The 14,151-nt window shown below is 45.2% G+C and overlaps 1 protein-coding gene across 1 annotated transcript in view; it reads left to right on the top strand.

The window, feature by feature from the left end:
* Positions 1 to 460: 460 nt before the first annotated feature.
* The window catches only part of APLP2 (amyloid beta precursor like protein 2), a 48,277-nt gene continuing 34,586 nt past the window's right edge, over positions 461 to 14,151 (top strand). The window contains exon 1 of the mRNA XM_064470986.1: positions 461 to 629. Coding sequence (XP_064327056.1) covers positions 531 to 629 — 99 coding nt within the window. The 5' untranslated portion in view covers positions 461 to 530. The remainder of the gene's footprint in view (positions 630 to 14,151) is intronic.

Raw genomic sequence — 14,151 nt, 5'->3', positions numbered from 1 at the left:
TAGTCCATAGGCACCCATCCCGCCATACAGCCCCGCCGCCTTATAGGCTCCTCGATGTAAGGAGTTTCGCCAGGGCGGTTAATTTTTGTATCGGCCTCAAGAGACGAGAGGGCTGAGGCGCTGCCCCCGGGGTGTCTCCTCGCAGGGCCCGCCCGCCGCCTCAGTCCCCAGCTCGCCGCCATTTCCCGGCGGGGCAACCATTCCCGTGGGCGGGACAACCCTTCCCCGTAGGCGGGGCAGCCTGATCCGTGCCTTCCTATTGGCTGCTAACGGGGAAGGGGGCGCGGTTGCCTCCCCCAGCCCTCCTTCCTTACCCAGGAGCGGGGGTGGGGTTTCCTCGGCGGCGCAGCGATTAGCTGCCAGCCGGGGGCTGCGGGACGTCAGTCCCTCCTTCTTCGCGATAGGGCAGGGGGCGGGGAGGGAGGCGGGGCTTCGCGAGGCGGCTCCCGAGGCGCCGCCGAGGCCGCAGTCGCGCTCGGGCGGCGGCGGCGGCGGAAGGGTAGGTGGTGGCGGCGGCGGCGGCGGCGGCGATGGGCTCCGCGGCGGCCATGGGCTCCGCGCTGCGCTTTCCCCTCCTGCTCCTCCTGGGGCTCGCCGGCCCCGCGGTCACCCTGGCCGGCTACATCGAGGTGAGTAGGGGCTGCGGGGAGGCCAGGCTTCGGGCGGCCGTCGGGGGCGCGCGGGCTGCCGTTGGGGTCCCCTCAGGCGGCTGAGGCGGCGGGCGCGGCCCCGCTGCCGGCGGGCTCCCCCCGCGGGGGGACGGCGGGAGCCGGGCGTTGTCTGGCGGAGGGGGGGGCTCCGGCGCCGCCGAAGGGGGGGGCGGGGGGGACACTTTCTCGCCGTTTTCCTGGGGTGTTTCTCCCGCCCCCCCTCGGCGGTGAGCGAAGGCGGGGAGGGGACGCGTTATCGCCCGGGGTCAGCCGGCAGCTGGGCTGGGGTTGTGAAGGCAGGAGATAAATCTGCGGCGTGCTGAAGGTGCCTCTGCTGCCGTGGAAGGAGCCGGAGGGCGACCGGCTGCTGCGAGGGGTGGGCGGCGGTGAGCCGGTGTTTTCCCCTCGGCTCTCGGGAAGGCGCTCCGACCAGACACCGCATTATCTGCCCAAGGATCGCATGGTGTAGCAGCCTCGTTTCGCTGGGATGCTTGGGGTTTGCTGGGTTTTCTTTTGGAGAAGTGACCTCTGCATTCTTGGCACGGTGGCAAGAGCCGTGAGTTTCAGATTGGTCTAGAAGCTTAGAAGAGTATTAGAGGGCAATTTCGTAGAGAAAAGCCTCGGTTAAAGCAATCCGTTTGGTTGCTCTCTGCTTGATAGATCCCAGGTAAATCTTTGGGTTTGAACTGTTGCCTTTCGGAGGGGATGCTTCGGCCAAGTGCAGGGGGTGTGCTTTTAATGTAGAGATGGCTTCAACACCCCAATCACATATACACGCACACACCTACGTACTTAGGTGTGTATACATGGATAGCTATTACATCTGTATCTCTATATAGGGGTGTATCTATATGGATAGATATTACCTTTGTATCTCTCTCTAGAAAAGTAATTGGAGGGGGGAAATTCTAACTTTATCCCTGAAAACAAAAACTTTGTGCAGTGGAGCTATCTAAACGACAAGATGGATAGGTTATAGCACAAAGTTTTTTAATTGCCAAGGTTTTTTTTCCTGTCTACTTGAGTGAAACAGCAAAACAAAGAGTAAAGCACATGCTGAGCTTCAAACATGGCACATAAATAGAGTTTTATAATCTACGCCTGAACGTCGTTTGGAAATGCAAAGCGGCTACACCTGTCTTGTATAGGTTCTGGGTTGTTTAGGGGTGGATGAAGGACAGGCTTGTGGCTGCTTGTGAATGGCTTCATTTGACAGTTTACAGTGAAATTGAACAAGCGTGGTTAAGCAGAGCGTGCACCTCGGCGCGGTGCGAAAATCTGAAGCCTGAAGCTGGTGGTATTTACTAACTGGCAATAAGCGTGGTTCTTCAATATTTTTAGTATGTGTCGTGTGAAATGAATCTTGTTAATGACTTTTGCTTGTTCGGCCACTATTGAGGAATAATGTTCTATCTGCTTTTTACCAGTCCTTCTGTTAAATTTCAATAAATCAATGGAACGTGGTGATAATTGTCTTTGGAAAAACTTGTGCAGGCGTTAATTTTGCAGGAAAGATAACTTAAGACTCGGGAGGGCTGTTCCGGGGGTGTCTGGCTGATGCCAAGATCAGGTTACTTGGCATTGCCTTGGTGGTTGGGGGCTGCTCTGCTGTGGCCCTGGTGAATCCGATCTCTTGCATCTGTTTGGAAACTCCTCCAGCTGTAGGTCACTTCCTCTCTCCTATCCGAGACAAATTCGGCTGCTATGCACATCCCTTCTGGAAGCTGCTGCTTTTCGACGTGTGTTACAAAATACCAAGTTGGGAAACAGATCTAGCTGTAATCTTATTCCGAACCCCTGTGTCCATGTGAAGAAGCCGATCCCAGGATTCACCGGTCACGGGAGTGGCGAAGGGTTTGGCGCAGAGGGGAGAGCAGCAGCCTCGCACCTCGGCACCCCAGGAGGGGCTGGCAGCTCCAGAGGATGGGGGTGTTGACCTCTTTGAAAGGGATTCAAATGGAACGGTTTCTGCCTCATTCTTTCTCGGAGGATTGCGATCGGGTTGGTTTTACAGGCTGTGGGCTCGCGCCTAACCTGCGGCAGTCTAGTCTTCACTGGCACGGACCGGTACTAGCGTGGGGTTATGTTAGCGCACCTGGCCGTCCTCGGAGCCTCTTCAATGTGTTGAGCCGTTCCTGCAGCAGAATTTGCACCCTCTGAAGGCAGGACAGCCACCTTAATCTGCTGACAGAAAATGTCAACTCTGACACGTTAATTCTTATTTTTGCAACATCCTCTCCCATTTTCTTGTCCGTGGGGGACTGCAGCTCTTGAGTCTTTATTGCTGCCAGATTTTCTCCAGAATAGTATCTGGATGCAGAGCCTAGGAAGTGAAATGGCTACTTGTTTTTCATACTGTGATTGTTACTGAGTGATATCAGGTAATGTGATGAACAATATGTAAGAGATTTTTTTTCAGACATCATCTTTTTTTTAAAAAAATTGTACTGGAGTTAAAGAAAATCCGTAGCAATGCCTGCAATTATTAGTTGACTTGGATTGGCGTGGTCCCATTAGGTGGATATTCTTTTGCTTGATTATCGTAGCTACCAGTCCCTGTCCCTAGAACACCCGGTAATCTTCTTATCGACTACAATTTGGTTTTCTTTCTTTCCTGTGCAGAGGAAGGGGAGTGGCAGGTTTTTTTCTTTTATTGCTGGTACGTGAACCTCTGAGTAGGGCGTTCCCAAGGGTTTGTTGTTGGTGACAGTCGGTCTCCCTTTCAGATCATCCTGTGTTGATGGCAGATAGCCTCTGACAATCTCTCTTCGAAATAAATTTGAATAGAAGAGCTTGGAGAAATCACTGATACCCAGCAATTACTGTTTTTCTTTCCATACTAATATGTGTCCTAGGGTTGTGTCTGAATTCAGTGACTGCTGTGTTTTGCTTGTGAAGTCCCCGAGAACTTTAGACTGGTGCCAACTGGAAAAGGAAAATAAATCTATTCTAATTTGATCTGTATTCCGATGATAAACTACTTCTGCTGTGCCCTCAAGGCTTTTAAAGATGCAAAGTTTCTTTTTTATCACTTGACCTTTTTGTATAATCAAATCTGGGGTGATGCAGACTCGATATTGCTTTTTTTAATCATGTTGGGTTTTAGTGGTCTTTTTCTAAAGCAATCTCGAATGCTTATGGCTGTTACCTGTTTGTTTCAAATGACCGGGATTTGGGGAGGGAAAGAACAACAGTATGTTTTACAGCAGAATTTTGCATTTCATGTTATTGTTTTTCTATTGTAATCTTAAATTTTCACTGACAAGAATACCAGTCTTGTGCCGCTTCTGCAGACCTTAGGGACTTCTAATTGCCTGCTGCATTGAACAAAGAACTCCACCTAGGGGAAATTTCCACTTCGGTGTTGAAGTCCTGAGCAGAAACAGCTCAGTAAAATTCCAGTCTTGAGCGTGTGCCCTTTAGTTTGCTTTCAGTTCCTAAAACTTCACTTCCCGGTAAGTGTTAGGAAATACACTTTGGTACGAAGGGGATTATATGCAATGCCTCTTCTAAGCTTCAACAAAAGCTGCTCTGAAGCAGAGATACGTATAAAGAAATAAAGCAAATCAGGTGCACATCTGATATTGCAGAGAGGCTCTGGAATTTCTGCTGCATTGTACAATGCCACATGAAGGTAAGCTCTGTTCTTTGGGGAAGGCCTTCAGCTCTCCTTGTTTCACGTGTGAAATATTTATGACCTTTCTTAAATGTTAGTCAGGCATTAATATCTCTACCAGGGATTAAATGGTTTTTTGTTAATATGTCTGTTGCACAGCCTGGGAGTTATTCAAAACCTCTTCTGTAGGTGGCTTTAGCTGGATGTGAGCTTTGTTGGGTGCGTACTGCTCCTCTTTCAGCACCTTACAGTGCAGGGAAGGATTAGCGCGCTGCTGGTGTTCCATATACCGGTTATGCTTCTCTCTAGGTGCCGCTTGTAAAAATTCTGCCTTTGCTTTTTTGCTATGCGTGTGTCTCTTGGAGGCGTATGGACTCAGTGTTGTAAACGTAAGTTATTTTGACTGCAGCATCTGCTTCTACGAACGTACTTAACCCATAACCTTGTTCTTCAGTTGAAAATAAAAGAGAAATACGCTATCCCCAATTATCTATCTTGTTAGAACAACGAAGGCTTGCTTTACCTCTGTTTCTACACTTTGGCATTTCGGACTAGTCTCGTTAACTACTTAGGTTTTCTAAATTGACATAATCCTTCAGATGCTCGTTCTCACGTTGCTTATGTGCAGTAAAACTTAGCATCATTGATTTTTAGTTCATGCAGTCAGCACCTCTGAAACGTTGCTCATTTAAGAGGATGCTTGCTCTTAATTGGAAGGCTTCAAATACTTGCAGTGGCCTAGAAACCATTCTGCTAAGGCTTCTAATTCAGAACTGTACTTGAACTTGCAAGATTGCCCCCTTTTGTCTCCAGAAGTGTTGTCTATGCCCATAATGGGCATGCTCGGGTTTCTCTTACTAGCAGCGAGTTTGTCACAGGCAAATGGCATAGCCTATCATGGGTTTTACCTTGCTGCTTACCTTAAATGGAGTCCTTGGGGTGCTTTGACTAATTTTGTAGCTTCCATGCCGATATTTGCATATTCAGTTTTTTGCTGTGCCAATAAGTCTCAGATCTGTGGGGAGAAGGCGGGGAAATGGACTGACAACGTTACGCAAAGTCTCAAAGTAACTCTTCCATACATACTTAATAAGCAGTAAGAAGGAACATGCGAGCGGAGCAGGTTGTCAGGCTTCTCTTTATTGTGGATTGACCAAAATGGCATCCTGCTTTCTTTCCTGTGGTTCAGGAGAGCGGCTGGCTCCTCACTGGGTACAGTAGGCTAAAAGGGACCTTCAGCGTGTTACTACTCTTACGTAAATAGGGCAGGTTGGGTGCTACAGGGGAAAGAAACAACTGAACCTTGACTCCTGAGCAGCGGTGCACAAGGACACATGTATTTCGGGAGAAATAGTTTGACTGGGGGGAGGGGTTTATGGGTAATTTCTTACCATTAGATGTGCACTTCTTCTAATCTGTGAATCCCTGCAACGGTAAGCAGGGATATAATCAACATGTAGACGTTGCATGTGGATCACACTTTTTTTTAACTTGTTCAGCACTAGATTTACTACCTTGACTCCGATCTCCCTTCTTAGTTGGAGTTAAATACATGTTTCTGACCACGCTTTCACTAAGCTCTGCTGCCTCATGTGAGAACATGAAAACCCACCTACAATAGAAGATAGAAGTCAAATTCACCTTCTAGCGTGGCTTTTTAAATGGTCGATAAGTTCTAATGCTTGCTCCACAGTCTGATTGGGTTTGTGCGTTTGTAAAAGTTTAAGTTCCAACTTGAGCTGAATGATCAATGTTCTAATGTTTTGCAAATGCTGTTAAACTGATCTTTCTAGCAGCGAACCATAGCCTGCTTGGCTCTGTGTTATCGGGTGTCCACCTGATAAGAAACACGGGCAGCTAAGCTGCTTACCAGCACTTCGTTTTGCAGTATTACAGTGGGTGGTTTCTGCATACCTGGTGGGTAAAAGAATGCGTTCGTTATTTTTGAGAGAACGACCCATATGAGTATTAAATTTAGTTTTAACGCTTTGTTATATTTCACGCTGTCAGCCATGATCATGTTCTTTTATAAATTTAAACGTTGCAGACCTTCCATTTCGGTTTATATCTTCAGCAGTGTGCTAGTCGCTCTGTACTAGTGTTCTGCAGAGTCAAGTGTTGCCGCTTTCCCTGGCATTTGATGTTTTATTTCGCTTTCCTTTTTTTCATTGGCGACAATGGAAAGTCAAATCACATGTTTGTTCTCTGCGTTTTGTAAGGGAGAGAACTGATGGATGAGGCACGGTCCAGAAAGTCTTTTGTTTTCTGTTACAGGCAGACCTGGTTCCTGAACATACGTGTGTGTATTTCTTCGTCTGTTTTAGATGAAGGAATCATCTAAAACATCCTGGCCAAACTGGCACAATAGTCCGTGAGGACTGCTGCTGCTGTGGGGCTACCACGATGTCAGTGTGCTGGCTTCCAGTGTAATGGCTTCACTTGAGGTGGTTTTTTTCCCTGCAGAATTTTTTCTAAAGATGACTATGTTAAGCCCAGCAATAACATCTTTTAGCAATGGTTTAGGGGAAGTCAAAGTTTTGAAGCCTCCTGAACAGCGCCTGGCTAGAGTTTAAACTATTCTTTGCAGCTGCCTTTCTGGGGGATTCCTCCTCCAAACCTCTGAGAGTTCCACCGGCTATTTCAACTGCGAGGATTTCCTGTACAGATGGGCAGTACGGCAGGTCGCTGTGGCTAGACGAGCCCTTTGGTTTCTGAAGCGGGGTCTGAAGTTGTTATTCCATGCAGCGCACGAGCTTCAGAGAAGTTTGCAGAGGAGACAAAATCAATAACTGTTTGGCTCGCATGGCTTTTCTGTGTTTTGAGACTAGCTGAAAGACATTATGAAATGATGACTTTGAATTCAAGTTTTCCAGGTCACCAAATATGAAGGGTTTAAAAATTGCCAGCGTAATTTAGATGTAGCCTGAAAAAAAAACCACACACAAAAAACCCCACAAAACCAAAAACACAGAAGGTGGGAGCTGACTTTTCTTTCCCCGTTGTCTGGGTAAAGCTTTGCATGCCTTAGCTCTGGGGTAAGGCACTGAGTCATCAGTAGTGTCACCTCCACTATTTACGATGTGACGAACACATGGTATCACGCAAAGGTGCAGTGTGGTTGATAACTGCGCTTCAGCTCTCGGGTCCCGGGCTTTGGCTCAGCGACAGGGATGCATTTAAGTAATTTCGTACAGTAAGCTTCTCTCTAACGAAATCATAACAGCCAAAAGTGTATTTTGATTCAGGTCAAGGACAGAGAGAGGAGCCACACACGCAAGCACGCAGGTGGCTGGGGCCCTGGTTCCTCCTTACTGTAACAGTAGGTTGATACTTAATGAGGTTTCCATTTAAGAAATCTCCTTATTGATGACTTCATGTTGGAAGTTTTAGTGTTTAACCTTGTAAGTTCCCTTACTCATTTAGCTCTTTTTTTTTCCTCCAACAAACATTTGCTGCTTGGGTTATATTTTCATGTGTCTGATACGATCTGAGGTGTTGGTCAGTGTTTTGGGTTTTAAATTCTTGTGCTAGAGAGTTTTATTGTTCTATTAACTCCCTATGATAATGGGGGCTTGCAATTTCTCACGCAGCTGCTGTGCTTGGGTTCTTTAATCTGCCACCTCAAAGCACTAAAAGAGTCAGGAGACCTCAAAAATCATCTTCTGATGATGATGTTGCAAAGATGAAACGGTGGTTTGGTAAAGTACTTGGTATTTTCCAGGAGTTGCCCCATGCTATCTTGAGTACTGAGATGCTTAAATCAAAAGCGAAACATTTGCATTTTTAATCTTTGGGCTTTTCCTTAAAGGCTCTTATGTTATTTTTAGCTCCAGCTCCCTTCCCAAAAGCTTTGTCCCTCTTCTCTTGGATTTTGGGTTGATGAATCCCACTAGTTATGATGTCATTGCGTAGTGTGAACTGACAGCAACAAAAGGAAAAATCTAGCCGATGCCATCTGTTACAATAAACATGATGCACTCATGTTAGATTTCAAGCGGATTTGGATTGCTTATTCACAACAGAAGCTGGTCTCTGCTTAGACATACGGTAACCTCCAGCATAAAGCTTCTAATCACCAAATTCTCTGTATGGTTTTGGACTTGGCATGACACGTTGCCAAGTCTAAGTTAAGTAGTAGGGGGGTTTTCTTGGTGTTTAATCTTTTCCCATTCATACTGAGACTAGTAACTTGCCAGAATTGGTCCTGGAGGAATCTGCATGAGTTAGTATAATTCGCTAATACCAGTCACTGGTTGACTCTTTATGCTGGTCGTCTTTCAATAATTGTAGCCTGAAATAGAGAGGGGTAGATTTGCTTTAATCTGCTAAGTATTCTTCTCAAAAGATTAAATGCAAAATGTTGATTCAAACCTGTGGTTTGAGTTCCCAGTGAGTATATCGGCATTTGAACGTGAGTCTTTCTCTGCATAATTTATCAAAGCTCTTGCTGAAGAAATTGAATTTGGTGTCTGTTTTGTTTTATGCAGCAAGATCGCATACGTGTTCAGAAAGCCTAAGGAATGAGGCGGTGTCAGGATCCAAGTGAAGCACATTTGGTGTGATGGTCTTGGTCGAAGATGAACTCTCAAGCGTAGGGTATGGCAGTGCTCATGCACGTACTTAACGTGGCTGCCTGTCAGCAAAAAGGAAACCGAGAAATTGTTGAGGGCGCACGTTATTGTGGAAACCAGTTATTACTCCTGAATGCAGCAGGATGCTCGCAGCTCCCATTTGAACTGTTGGAATAAGATTAAGTGCCTCTAAGTAGTTTGAGTTGCAGGGTTTCAAATAGCTGCTTCATTTCCAGGGTCTTAAAGTAAAGCCCTGTAGCCTCAGCACTGGAAACGTCAAGCAAGGGAGGTTTTTCCCTCTTTTCTTGGTAGCCAGCCAAAAAACTTGGGATTTTGTTTGTGACTTATTGGTTTATTAGAGCTCAGCCTTCAGACAGGAACGTATGTGGTGCTGCGGGCTTACCTGGGCAAGAGCCGGCCCCCAGAGGAGGCCGAGTGAATTCTTGACGGGGGTCACAGGATGAAGTTAGGGCATTCTTGTGGATGCGTGAAGCTTGGGCCTGGGACGGAGCATCACGTCACAGCACGAGAGAGACACTGGAGGCTCTAAAAACGGGGAAGAAAGTGCTCCTGCCCCCGCCACTCCTGATAAATGCTGTCTTGTTCAAATTGCATCAATACTTGCTCTGCAACAAAGCTGGTCAGTATGTGGATATTCTGTTCAGGGCAGCAGCCGCTTTCTCGGAAGCAATTTACCAATAACAAAGGCAGGAGATGAATGGCCTGCCAGAGCGCAGGCTTGATGCAATGTAATATTTTGCACTGCTGTGTCCCTGCGTTGGCTGCAGCTGGCTTTATGGTCTGAATTGCAGCTTGTGATTTGCGTAGGTCCCTCACCTTCTGGCCACCTGCTTATGCTGTTGGTTTTATCGGTTTCTTCACTGTATGCATGTACAAGATACACCTGAGTTTGCAAATAAGAACTCTCACTAACTGCAAGAGCTGATATCTATTACATTCGAATCCATAGCGCTGTTTTGTGCGTAGTGCTTTAGATAAATTAATCCTTCATTTTAAATGCTTGCATCTTGCTTCAGAACATCTTCGTTTCTCAGGTCAAGAGACCAAGAAATGACCATCACCCAGCTGGTCACCTCGAAGTCCTTTTGTCTTCTCTCCCTGTCCACCAGGTCCTTTACTCAGCAACATGGCTCCAAGGTAAACGAAGGAGAAGAGCTGGATTCCTGATGCAGCAGGGCTGTTAAGGTGGCAGGAAACCTTATCTCAAATTTGCCTAAATATAAAATCTGCAATACAGACAAAAGGCATTTTGAAGTTGAGGCTGAAATTCCTAGGTTTGGATGGATTTGTTGTGCTCAGTTATATTGAGCAAGCTTTTGCAACTTGCTTCACGTGGGAATTAGCATGATGAGAATAATACTTTTCAAAGTATAACTGTATGGGAGGTTTTCCACAGGGCATCTATAGCATGTTAATTCCCCCTTTCATTGCAGGGCACTGACTAGAATGCATCATTGTAGTCCTTTTGTAATGGATGCCGACGTATTTCAAGAGCATTACTGTTCTGAAGCGGACAGTGTCATACTTCTTAGTCGTGTGTATGCAAACAGCTAAACTGATCGCTCCGGAGAAGAATATTATGAAGATTCCCACAGAATTTTGGGCTGCAAGCTTCATTTGTACTGTAGAAGAGAAAAAGTGAGGAGCACTGCTTTCCAAGGCTCTAAATGGCCTTTTGCTTCAGGCGAAAGCAAAGATGACTTTGCTTCCTTTGCCTTGCTGTCCTTGGTTTCGATTCGGCTTTTTGTGTTTCCTGTCGCTGTCTTGCTAAGGCTTTTGTGACAGTTAAATCGTTATTCCCCATTATGTAAGTGGCTGATAGCTCTACTCACACTGTTCTGTTATTTTATTTAACAGTCTGTGATTATTAAATTTATTTTGATCCTGTAACTGAGGGCATAACAAACATTTAGCTGCAGCTGGAAGCGAAGTTAACTGTCTAAGATGGGCTTAATGTGCACAGCTGTTTGTAGCTACGCTTCCAGCAGCTATTTCCCTGGTGTTGACTTTGAGATGCATTGCCACTCACATAGTTATTCTTTGGAGTTTTTTTTAAGAGGACCTGCATGTAAGCTGCTTGTCATGCCCTAACAGGGGGCTGGTAGATTTTTACTGTCTAGAGCAGCTAGCTTTAAATACTCCAGATCAAGTAAAGCAGAGCTTTTTGTTTTCTAATATTTGCCTTGGAATGACTTCTGTGCTTTGGAATATCTCTTCAAATACATCTCTGAGCAGCATCCATCTAACATTATGTACCTACATCACATCTAGAATGACGTTCTTCAGTGATGAAGAGGATTAAAATAGTCATTAAGCTGCAAAATACACCACATGTCATGTGAAGCACAAAATAAGGATACAGACTGAACGCGCTGGAGTGGTGCGATCTGTTGGAATGCATCAGGATGTGAACGTCTTTAACTCCAGCCAAATTTCAAATGTTCATATTGCAGAAAGATGAAACTGGGGCTGAGTTTGCATATGGGAACACTCGGCCTGTTGTTTGTAGACACTTTCTTGCTTTCATTTTCTCTCCTCTGTATGAACGGATGGTAGGTCTCCTCTGCAACACCTCGGCTCCTGAGTCAAACCTACGATCGTGTGCTTAGCAGTATTTGTAAGGATACTTGCTGTAGTGGTGAAAACTAACTCTGGGAACAAATAGTGGCCCCAAAGCAGAGGACTGTTCTTATTATTCCGGCCTCTCTGGGCTAATATTCACACCCCTTTTATTGATAGGCATAACTATGAAAGTGTAGACAGCCTCTAATGGAATTGTGCAGCTGGATAGTTAGTCCATTTGTCTTTGCTGTCCAGGCTTTAGAATTGGCGCGCAGCCTCGACACACATTAATTCATTTTGTGCCGATTGCCTAACCTGTTTTCCTCCTCAAACCGGTATTACAATCGGATAGAAAAATTCTCAGTGCAGTGTTCTCGGAGTCTTCTAAATGTTCCTAGCCTCATAACGCAAATTCATCTAGTGCTGGTATTGCTGCTGTCTAGGCTAGCTGGCGGCTGTGCAGGGAGAGGCAGCCTCAAAGATAATTAAGACCTAGTCTGTTAAGGAGCTCGTTCAGGCTCTCAATTATTTTTTTTTTTCTCTTTTAAGATGTCCAAAATAAGGATATGAGAATGAGATATGTTTCTGGCTGTCTCTCACTATTGCATCATCAAGCTATAATTTCAACATGGCTTTGTCAGCTGCTGATGCATTACAGTGTGAGACAGCCGAATATATTCCATAGGGTTAATCCACAACAGTGATTTGGCAGATTCTGGCAAGGTTAATATTTGCAGCTGAGGTACATACACAGCCATGTTACTGAGTGAAAAAAAAAACACCTTAGTGGGCCATGTCTGAAGTCAGCTAGTGAAAAAAACCTAACCCACCACTCCCAGGGTTAGAAATTTATGCAACATTTTTATCCTTTGACTTTGAATAAGCTCTATTGAAACTACTCAGCCTATGGCTAGGAAAATGGTGAGTGGCCTGTTGCATCGATACACGAATCAATCTACCCTCCGATCTTTGCCCGAGTGATGGGGTTTATGTGTTAAGTCAGCATTTCCATTGCTGTCCATATTGCTTGTAGGCTCAAGGAAAGTAAAACTTGTTTGTGATGGCTGACCATTTATTTCTTCCTCACTCAAGTGTGTGTGATGTTGGATGAGAGCGTCTGAGCAGGCAAAAAAGCTTCTCCGAGGAAAAAGTAAATAGTTCCCCTCTTCTCCTGTCTGATAGCCTTTTCCAACCAGGAAAATAAAGCATTGTTTGGATTCCTTATGTTCAGAATAACACATCTTGAAGTTTTGCTTTACCGTTCCTCCAGGTGGAGAGTACTGGCGGGGGGGGGGGGAGTAGTTTTGCTGCCCCAATGGACAGCTTGGACAAAGGGTTAAAAAAAATATAAAAATAGTAGTATCTTTCAGAGACCTTGAAGAGGAATTTCTGTTGAAGTGATGGGAGTTCTCAGTGTATACTGCCTCTTTAAGGCACAACTAGATTGTCTGAAACTGTTCTGCCTGCTCTTTTTCAAAGAACAATTTCCCTCCCTGTTGCAGAACAGGCAGTTTTTGCTTCCACGTTTGTAATAAAGCTTTCAGCTCCTGATGGTTTTGTGCTTCGGAGCCCTTACTGATGTGTCACATTTCTTAAAACATGTCAAAGAACCAACCATCAGGTGTATGCAGCTGCAGCATTTAACTTCTTCCACCAATTGTACTTCAACTAAGTAGACAGAAAAAGAAGGCGCTGCTTTCTATCCCCGACCTTGAAAATGTCCAGAAAATGCTTAAGGAGACCTCAAGGAAATAGGTATGAGCATACACAGGGTTCATTCATCTCGCTGCAACGCAGAAGAAATTGCTAGCAAGTTGAAATCTCATTTTATCAAAGATAAAAATCAGTTCTCCTGTTTTGTTTTTACTTTGGTGCGATGCTACACACTCTGATACTGCTCAGTAGACTGAAGAGCTATAAAACTCAAGCACGTGAGAATCGGGTGTGTGTCGGCAACATACAGCGCCAGTTAAATGTTATGTGCTGATAGCCCTGGAATATTTGAGGTTCTAGGTTAGCTTCTGTTGAACTAGTTTTACTTTCTGGATCAGCAAAACCAGTAAAGGGGAGCTCAGCCTAGCCAGCTTTAGTCTGTGCTATAAATTACCACTTAATTTTCTAATAGCATTAAGCAGTTTTTCTAAGTAGAGATCTGTTGCTTCCCTTAAAGGAACTGTTTAATACATCCATTAGAGTTTCAGTATGCTTGCCTAGCTATGATATGACGCTGTGACTATTAAACCCCAGCTGATAAATTAATGCTTTGGAAATAAAATGCTACTAAATTAGTCAGAATTGCTTTTATAGAGTAAAAAAGTTGAAATCCATTAAGCCGTAAGTGAGGTCCTTCACCTTCTATGACCCTGCTGCTGACACAACTTTAGGGGTACTTCAAAAGGCTTGTTGTCATTCAACCTCTCTCTTGTGTCAGACTGCCCTTTCTAGGGTTTTGAGCTCTCAGGGATAGATAGAAGTCTACCTTTTATCCTCTGCTTTGGAAGAAGGAAGTAAGTTGTGAGATTTGAGCCTAAATTCTGCTAATAATACCGGGACCCTTCTAAGAGATGTTTGGCTATTGGGTGACAAGCTTAAAAATAAACCAGTAAAGCTTTCACCATCTGACTCTTGGAAGTACGCAATGTTGCTGTGAGCCATCTTCCTGCACTTCAGCCTCTTTGCTACTTAAGTAAGAAGTGCTGCTTATTCTTTATCCTGCTCTTGTTCGCTTGCT

This window comes from Phalacrocorax carbo, chromosome 21 (assembly GCF_963921805.1).
Source record: "Phalacrocorax carbo chromosome 21, bPhaCar2.1, whole genome shotgun sequence".
NCBI lineage: Eukaryota > Metazoa > Chordata > Aves > Suliformes > Phalacrocoracidae > Phalacrocorax > Phalacrocorax carbo.
The sequence above is the reverse complement of the archived record's forward strand: the minus strand, read 5'-3'. Positions and strand labels throughout refer to the sequence as shown.